The 9,566-nt window shown below is 48.5% G+C and overlaps 1 protein-coding gene across 1 annotated transcript; it reads right to left on the minus strand.

Moving 5' to 3' along the window:
• Positions 1-3,925: 3,925 nt before the first annotated feature.
• Positions 3,926-6,727, minus strand: LOC118616807 (phosphofurin acidic cluster sorting protein 2-like). Its single transcript, XM_036242241.1, has 2 exons — positions 5,825-6,727; positions 3,926-5,698 (listed from the first exon to the last, which is right to left on the minus strand). The coding sequence occupies exons 1-2, from the start codon at positions 6,725-6,727 to the stop codon at positions 3,926-3,928; spliced, it is 2,676 nt and encodes an 891-aa protein (XP_036098134.1).
• Between the last annotated feature and the right edge of the window lie 2,839 nt (positions 6,728-9,566).

Consider the following 9,566-nt stretch of genomic DNA (forward strand, 5'->3'; position numbering starts at 1 on the left):
GTTATGTTTTTGTTTTTAATCCCAGCAGCCTGAAGGCTCTTAGCTCAGCTTCAGTTAAAGTGTTGTTCATCTCTCTGACTCTAGGACTGAGTGGGAGGCCAAGCACCAAGAAGTACTCAGACAATGTGGGGAGAAAACAAAGCAAGTGGAGAAGATGCCAGTGAGGAAGAAATGACTCCACTGGTTCCTGTTACTCTCATCCAAGACACAGCTCAGGGCTGGAACACAGAACAGAGGGTGGTGTTCTGGCCTGTGCTGTGGTCTCACCCTCTAGTTCAGTAGGACAAAGAGCACAGGTGCATCCTAATCCCAGCATGTGTATGACACCCTCTGGGTGGCCCCGTATTGGGATGAAGAGTGAGTGACCCAATGGAAGGTAAGTCTGACCAGCCTCCCAGTGGTCTATGGAGACAGCTGGAGCTGGTGGCCCCTGAGGTGTCCACTCTTCCCTCCTCAAGCACAGCCCTGGAGTTGGGGGAGGAGAGCACCATTGGGCACCTTCCCTCTCCAGGGAGTGATGACGGCACTGCGAATGGGCCAGCACCTTCCTCTGTCTAAACTCAGTTTAGATGACTGAGGGGTAGTAAGTATACGTAGACACCAAAAACATGTGATTCCAATTTCATAGGTGGCCTAGATTAATAAAATTCTAGAGACAGAATGTAGAGTCGTAATTCCCAGGGTCTGGGAGGAGCAGAGGAAGTAGGAGTTACTGTTCAATGGATAGAGTTTTAGTTTACACGATGGGCTTCAGAGGTGGATGGTGGGAATGGCTGCACTACACAAATGCACTTCATACCGTAACTTAACAGGTTAAAATAGTTGAGATGAGCAATTTGAAGTGTATTTACCACAATTAAAGAGATGGAGAGAAAAAGAGCTAATGCAGACGGGCTAAACCCAGGCACTGTGGCCAGCGTCTCTCAGCGCCTGTGCGTGGGCAGGAATCAGGGTACACACACATTCTGATGATTGTCTCCACATGCTGAGGTTTCCTTTGTCAGTGTTTGGGGTCCCAAGCAGAGTCAGCCAAGGTTCTGAAGGCCAGGTGACTTGATTTACCCAGTGTAACATTCTGTGCCAAGTGTATTTGTGTCCTGGCCATTTGGCTTGCACAGCTCCCAGATGCTTAGTTGCTCACTCTCCTAAGCTTCTGGCAGGACAAGTATGAAGGTCGGGATAGTTGGATGTGGATTTTACCTCCTCTTCCCACATGCCAGATGGCTGGCAACTGACATAACCCAGATGTCCTGCTTACACTCAAGGACAACCACATACTGCCATCAGGATGGCATGTAGATGGCACCAGAGTTCTCACTTGCACAGGTCCTTGATTTTGAAATATCAGTAGTTTCAGGTCCACCCAGACACACAGGCACAGGGCCTGAATATGTTTAAACTATAGTCTGTGGCACCTGCTTTTCTAACTGTGCTTTTTAGAAGCTGTGTATTTGAAGGGGGTAAATCAGTGGTGTGTACATAAATTTATTTTCCTCATAAGGAAAGCTTAAATCTAGATGTGCATGTTTGTTTGTCTTTATAAACACCTCTAAGCCACACCAGTATTATATAAAAATTGGCTGAAAACACATATTCTGCAACTGGGTTGGAGAAAATATAGCCTGGCTACAACCTTTATTAGGCTCAGCAGTGAAATCTCAGCTGAGTGCTGTGTCCAGGGTCAGTGCTGTGGGTGATTTGATCCAAACCCATCTTTGGACTCCGTAGTTTGCTGTAATCACCAAAAATGTACACTGACTTTCTTTCTCTTGATCTAACATGGCCCCTCTGCTGCTGGTGCCTGAGATCTGCTTGTCAACCCTGAATGTGGTGAGTGGGAACGTATCCAGGCCATACACGCAAAGTGCTGTTCTTTCTATTTACTGGGCAAGATCTGACAAAGAACTAAAAGAAATGTGAAATGTTATCAGGAATCTTTTTCTCTGGTACATGTTCTCAAAGTGGAAAGGCTTTGCCCTGGCTGCTTTTGCTCGGTGGTTAGACCACTAGCCTGTAGACCAAAGAGTCCCAAATCAAGGGCACATACCTCAGTTGCAAGTTCCATCCCCAGTCCCAGTCATGATCCTGTGGGAGGCAACTGTACAATGTGTCTCTCTCATTTCTATGTTTCTGTTTCTTTCTCTTTTGCACACTCTCTTTCTTCCCCCTCACACTCTATCTACTATACATAAATAAATAATTGAAAAAAATATTCTCAGCTGAAGATTAAAAAGCAAAGAAAAGGAATATTCTTTAGAGTTAAATAAATATGGGTTCAGATAGTGCTGTGATTCATAAGCTCTGTGTTATTGAACAAACTATTTAAACTCTCTGAGTTTTTAATCTAAAATGGGCATAATAATTATATCTTTTGTATAAGATTGGCATGAGAATTAAATTACCTTATATATACACCTCAGCAGAGCTCAGTAAACATCAGCTTCCTTTCTCTTTACTGCCAGCCTTTCATGAAACACCAACACAAATGAGCATTTTTGACATGCAGATCATTCTTCATCCAGGTGAAGGAGCAACCTTATCTCACAGGTTCTCAATAGTTAAGTTGCAGTAGAATTACTGCAGTAATTTCAAAGACAAGTTCCCAGGTTGAAAATTCCAACCCACTGAATTGTCATTTTTGCATAAAATGCTGGGAACCTGTGGTTTGATATGTGATGCAGATGATTCAGATGGAGGAAATTAACTACCACATGCTGAGAACCATCACCTCGTGTGCTCTTCACACAAAAATGCCCATTACCCAGGTTTCTCTTTCCTATGGACCTCAACCACAGGATGACTGTCCTCTGCTCCGTGTCACCCAGCGTGGTCCCCTTTTCACACTTCCCATTGTGTTTGCTTATTTACTCATTTATGTGTCTTTTACCCTCACTATACTGTGAGCTTTTTAGAGTTGTAGTTTATCTCCATTCCCAGTGCCAAGTACATGGCCTGACACTTAGAAGATACTTAATTGTTCACTAAATAAATAACAAAGTCTTGACCCCCCTCCCCTCGAAAAGACCATATGTGGTATGATTGTACTTCCATGAAAAATTAATGATAGGTCAATAATCCATGGAAACAGAATAAAACCAAAGATTGTCAGGGGCTGAGTGGGGAGGATGAGCAGTGACTGAGACCAGGCCCTGGGTTTGTCTGGATGGCAATGTCCTGGATATAGAGAGTGGTTTTGATGACTGGTGGTCGTGAAAAATTGTGAATGCACTTAATGCTGCTGGAATGTACACCGTGAAGGATCATACTGTTAAATTCCATTTAAATTAAATTTATTGTAGTAGCATTTTATTAAATGTATTTAAAATACATTTTATATTAACTTAATAGTATAAGAAAAATAGTATAAGAAAATACAGTCTTGCTCTTTTGTTTCTTTCTATAAGACTGGAGTGTACTGGGAACCACGAGTTGGTAGTGCTGGGGTCACTTGGCTGGTTGGAAGCTGGGACCCAGAGCAGGGCTGGTCAGGATTTGTGTTTGGCACAGGTGCTTCCAATGAGAGGCCAACCCTTGGCCTCTGGCCACCCAGCTCTGAGTCTGGGCACTGGCCAGAGTTGGCTCCCTGGGGAAGTAGCATCTTGGCTTCCAGGAGGGCAGGACATAAAAGCAACAACACTATGCCCTGGAAAGTTCATGTGTCTTGAGGCCAAAACACACCTACTGTGATTCTCCAGCTCAAAACTGCTGGCTTGACCTTTCACCTGCCAGACAGTTCTGGTGAGTAAGCTGAGCAGTTGGGGGTTCCCAGCAAGGGCAAGACTGTGACTTTCCATGTTGTGAGCACATTTTCATTTTAGACTATTTCTTTTGTGTTTCCAGGGTCTGTCTCTGTAGTAACCCAAAGTCTTAAGTATCAAGCAGCTGGACCCTCCTGGGCTCAGCCATGTCAAGGCAATGGGCAGGGCTAGAAGGTGGACCTGGAGTTTCTAAAGACACAGATGGGAAAGTGTGTGATGTGGGAGGACCACTTGGCTTCTAGTTGGAGGAACTGCACGTTGTCCCACTCCACGCCATCGATGATGACCCTCTGCATGTTCTGCTGATGCTCAGCCCTGCAGACCAGATGGCTGATGCCCTTGATGGTCTGGCTTTCAGACTCCACTTCCTTGTTCTTGGATTTCTTTGGCAGAAACATCACTTTCTTATTCTTGGGGACCATGGTCATGGACATGGTGGGCGTGGCTGTGGCCTCACCACTGCTGGGCAGACTGCTGACCTGGAGAGACTGGATGGTGCACTTGAGCATATTTTTGGTGGCAGGCAGGTCTCTCCCCCTGTCTAGGGGCTGGGCTGCCATCCAGTAATCCACCTGCAGCCCCATGAGCTGGGTGATGTCCTGGCTGCTGGAGGACAGGTCCCCACTCACTGATGGGGAGGAAGGTGGAGTAGCCCAGGCCTCCTTGATGGCCAACGATGTGGATGGCAAAGCAGACAATAGCTTGCTAGAGCCCAAGGGGGCCACATCATAAGAGTCTCCTGATGTGCATGAGGACATTTCCATTATTTCAACATTACCCTCCCCCAGGAACGGAATGATCTTCATCAAGGACTTTTCACTGGGGTTCTTATTCTTGTTGGTGAGCATGGCCTTTGCAATGGGCAGCTGGTAGACACAAGTGGCTCCCACAATATACCGTGCTATTCTCCACACGATGTCCACTGTGTCCTGCAGGGTGATCTGGGCCTCTATTCTGTTGAACATGTTCTGCCAGGCCAGGTCCTGGAAGAAGGTTTTATAGTAGTGATCCACGGAGCCCAGGTACCTTGCCACAGCGTGGCAACCCAGCGGGATGACCACAAAGCACACATAGCCCAGCCAGTCAGGCATCTGATGGGATAGCTGCTCCACATAGAGCTGCAGCACGGCATTGAGGTACTGCTCCGTTCCAACCACCACGATCTTCACCGGCATCATGAGCTGGGAATTGCAGCTGTAGGTACTTTCTATCCATGAAATGATAGAGCTGAAGGCTGCCTGGAGGTCAGCCTCAGAGCGGGTGCACATCACGGACAGCAAGCGCTGCTGCAGGGCATCAAAAAGGCACTGCCCCTGGCAGTCGGCAGTGTTGACGAGGATGATATTCATGGGCTGAGGGTCATCGGCGATGAGAACATCATTCAGTTGGTCAAACGCGGTCATCCTGGGGATCTGCAGCTGCCTGTGCATGTCTAGGCAGAGCTCCTCATCCAGGCTGTCAGACAGCTCATTCTGTGGCCATGCCTCCTCCCACTCCTTCCGGGATGTCCTCCAGCCCAACAGGCGAGCCTGGGTCCCCTCAGACCTGGGGAAGGGGGTGACGAGAGACGTGGTCTCAGTGATGTGTCCACTAGGGGGCAGATTCTCAGTAGACACATCCTTGGTGGAATTCTCGACCTCTAGGCTGTCCAGGGGCCATGCCAACAGCTCCCTGGGGGTGGATGTGCTGGAGGCCGAGTCAGACACAGAGTCATTTAGCTGATTGTCTCTTGGGACGTGTTTCTCCTCGGGCATGTCAGCAGGACTCAGAGGCTCCTTCTGGCAACAGGCACTTTGGATGCTCCCAGTCTCTGGTTGTGAGCTGTAGTGTGGCAGGCCTTTGATGTATTCCCTGGGCTTTGGCTCAGGGGTGCTGAGGATGCTGTCATCATCCTCCAGATCTGAGCTGCTGTTGTTTATGTTCTCCACTGTGTCATACCAAAAGTCCTCCTGTCCTTCGGGGACATGTTCTGCAGTGTCCTTGTTTAAGCAATGAACCACTGAGTCCACAACTTTCTCTATTTCGAAGACTTGCTCTGCTGGGTCCTGCTCTGAGCAATGTTCCTCCAAGTCCAGGTCTTCTTCTACCTTGGGGACATGCTCTTCAGGGTCCTGCTCAAAGCACAGGAACTCCTCTGGCACTACAGACATAGGCACAGGAGCTATATCTTCCTCCTTAAAGTTTGGTTGCCATGTCTTGGCCAAAGTTGTTACCATTCCTTGCCCCTGTCTCTTGAGCATCCCCACATTAAAGTCCTCCTTTTCCAGGTCCTGATTTTGCATGACATCACTGCTGGCCTCCAGCTCAGAAGAGATGCTTTCACACTCCTCATCAGGTTCTTCAACCATGGACTTGGCCTTGGGGCCAGCCTGTACAGCACTATCCTCACTGTCATTGGACTCACTGGACGGGGTCAAGATCCATATCTCAGCAACTTTTGTGGAGGCCTCCTTGAGGCTGCTGCAGAGGCTCAGCACCCAGCCACTCTCAAGTGGCCGCTGCATCGCCTGGGCCACATGGAAGGTGCCCACAGCCAGTGTTTTGTAGGCTCGAATCTTGTAACATAACATTTTTCTGATCCTGAAGCCCTTTCTTCTCTGCAACATGATCTTTATATTGCCTTGTCCACTTTGGAGGTGGGGGGTTGGCAGTAAAAAAGTCAACTTTAGGTCAGTGTCAACTTCTCCACTGGGGGGCAGCACAAACTCATGAGAGCGCAGGATGTTCTTGGAGCCCTGAGTCTTGACAGCAATCACCAGAGCACTGTGCTTCTTCTCAAGCTCCTCCAAGACTACCACCTTCTTCAATATCAGGCTGCATATATGGTTTGGTCTGGAGCTGTCCACCTCCAAGTCAGGAAACAGTTTTATGGGCACCGGTGTGTTGAGCTCAGGGGGCACCCTGGCTAAGCTTGTTGGCATTGATGATGCTTCAGATGCCTGCATGATATAAGTTTTATTACTACTCATGGTTGATGATCTCTCTCCCTGGGGAGGGACAGAGGAGGGACATGTCATGAACTGCTAGGTGAGGTAGGAGCTGCATCTCAGACTGAACCCCCAAGCACTCAGCAATTGGTGGCAGGAGGTGGGACATAAGGGATAACAAGAAAGAAAAGGTTCTCAGCAGGTAAAGTGGAATTGGAGGTGATGACTGAGGAAACACATTAGTGTGTTAGGTCATTTTTTTAGCAGCGGGTGGAGAGCACCTACCTGCATTAACAGTGTCACCCCTGGGATTTCTGAGGTAACAATCCATTCTAAGATGAGAACACAAAGGCTTTTCCTGGGCTGGGAGGGGTCAGAATGTTAGGACATGTGAGATGTTCATGGAAGCACCATTGAAATATCAACAGAAGGAGATCACATCAAGGTCCCAGAGTAATGAAGAAATGGATCACTGTGTGACTGGTCTCACTCCTATTATGTTGTGCAACCCAAAGACCCCCAGCAGCCTACCGGTAGGGACCACAGCGTTATGGTTCTCTGGGCAGCAAATAAAAAAGCAACAGACTTGGTAATATAAGCCCCATGATGCATTGAGGAAAAGCAGCCCTATTAATTACAATGGTGTGTAAGAGTAGAAGAAGGTGGGCAAAAATTGTCAGGCCAACATGCCCACTTGGAGACAGGCATTGAATTGGAAAATTCCACTGACACTTCTCTATATAATACTAAAGAATCCATCCAACAAGAGGTAGAACCCTGGTAAACACCAATAGACCCAATATAGTACACTTAAATAACTATTTAAAAAAATTATTGTAGGACTTTAAGTGAAAAATAAAAAGCAATGCTGTCCTACTAGGGGGATTTAACATCCCATTGTCTTCACTGGATAGATCTTCCAGACAGAAAATCAACAAAGAAAGTGTTACCCTAAATGACACACTAGATCAGATGGATGTAATTGGCATTTACAGAACACTTCACTCTCAAGTTGCAGAATATAAATTCTTCTCAAGTGCACATGGGACAATCTCAAAGACAGACCACATGTTATTAGGCAAACTAAGTCTCTACATTCAAGAAGACTGAAATCACATAAGCATATTCTTGGATCACAAGACATCATACTAGAAAACAAATAAAGAAAAACAGTCAAACACATGGAATCTAAATAGCATGTCATTAAACAATGAATGGGTTACCAATGAGATCAAGGAATAAAATCAAAACTTTCTAGTAACAAATAAAAATAAACACAAAACAATCCAAAATTAATGGGACACAGCTAAAGCAGTTCTGAGAGGGAAGTGCATAGTACTCCGGGCCTACCTCATAAAACAAGAAAAATCTCTAATAAACTATCTAAAACCTACATGTAAGAAAATTAGAGAGATAACAACAATAAAAGACCAAAGTAAGTAGAGAGAAGGAACTAATAAACATCAGAGCAAAATCAATGACATATAGACTAAAACACGATACATACGATCAATGAAACCAAGGAATTGTTCTTGGGAAAAATAAAAAAGATGGATGAACCTCTAGCCCGAATCACTGAAAAATGAATAGAGGGGAGCGAAAATGGCGGCGAAGTGAATGGAGGGACCCAGACCGTCTCCCAAGACCAAACTGGATTTACAACGAAAACAAAGGCAAACCGTCAGGAAAGGGCAGCTGAAGAACACCTTGGAGGACCACTTAACCAGAAACACCCACTCAGTCCTGGTAGGCTTGCGAGGACCGGAGAGGGGACCAAGAGCCCAGGGTCCGCAGCGGCCTGGGCAGGGGCCAGGGAACTAGAGGGGAAGTTAACTCTACCGTCTTTCTTCCCACCGTGCACGGCCTGGAAACCCTGTAGCCGGCTAGGCTAGGCTCTCTGCTGAAGCTGCACAGACTCGCAGACCCCAGGCAACTCGGTGGGACCGGGGAACGCGGTGGAAAGTTAACTCTACCGCCTCCCTCCCCGCCGTGCACAGCCCTGGAAACTCTGTAGCCGGCTAGGCTAGGCTCTCCGCTGAAGCCGCACAGACTCCTGGCCCCCAAGGAACTGGGCGGGACCAGGGAACTCGGAGGGACCGGGGAACTAGGCGGAAAATTAATTCTACTGCCTCCCCTCCTGCCGTGCAAGGCCCTGTAGCCGCTGAAGCCGCACAGACTCCTGGCCCCCAGGCAACTCGGTGGGACCGGGGAACGTGGCGGAAAATTAATTCTACCGCCTCCCTCCCCGCCGTGCACGGCCTGGAAACCCTGTAGCCGGCTAGGCTAGGCTCTCTGCTGAAGCCGCACAGACTCGCAGACCCCAGGCAACTCGGTGGGACCGGGGAACGCGGTGGAAAGTTAACTCTACCGCCTCCCTCCCCGCCGTGCACGGCCCTGGAAACTCTGTAGCTGGCTAGGCTAGGCTCTCCGCTGAAGCCGCACAGACTCCTGGCCCCAGGGAACTGGGGGACAGGAAAACTCGGAGGGACCGGGGAACTAGGCGAAAATAATTCTACTGCCTCCCCTCTGCCTGCAAGGCCCTGTAGCCGCTGAAGCCGCACAGACTCCTGGCCCCCAGGCAACTCGGTGGGGACCGGGGAACGCGGTGGAAAGTTAACTCTACTGCCTCCCTCTCCGCCATGCACGGCCCTGGAAACTCTGTAGCCGGCTAGGCTAGGCTCTCCGCTGGAGCCGCACAGACTCCTGGCCCCCAGGGAACTGGGCGGGACCAGGGAACTCGGAGGGACCGGGGAACTAGGCGGAAAGTTAATTCTACTGCCTCCCTCCTGCGTGCAAGGCCCTGAGCCGCTGAAGCGCACAGACTCCTGGCCCCCAGGGAACTCGGCGGGACCGGGAAACGCGGCGGAAAATTATTCTACCG

The sequence above is a fragment of the Molossus molossus genome, unplaced genomic scaffold (genome assembly GCF_014108415.1).
Source record: "Molossus molossus isolate mMolMol1 unplaced genomic scaffold, mMolMol1.p scaffold_m16_p_47, whole genome shotgun sequence".
NCBI lineage: Eukaryota > Metazoa > Chordata > Mammalia > Chiroptera > Molossidae > Molossus > Molossus molossus.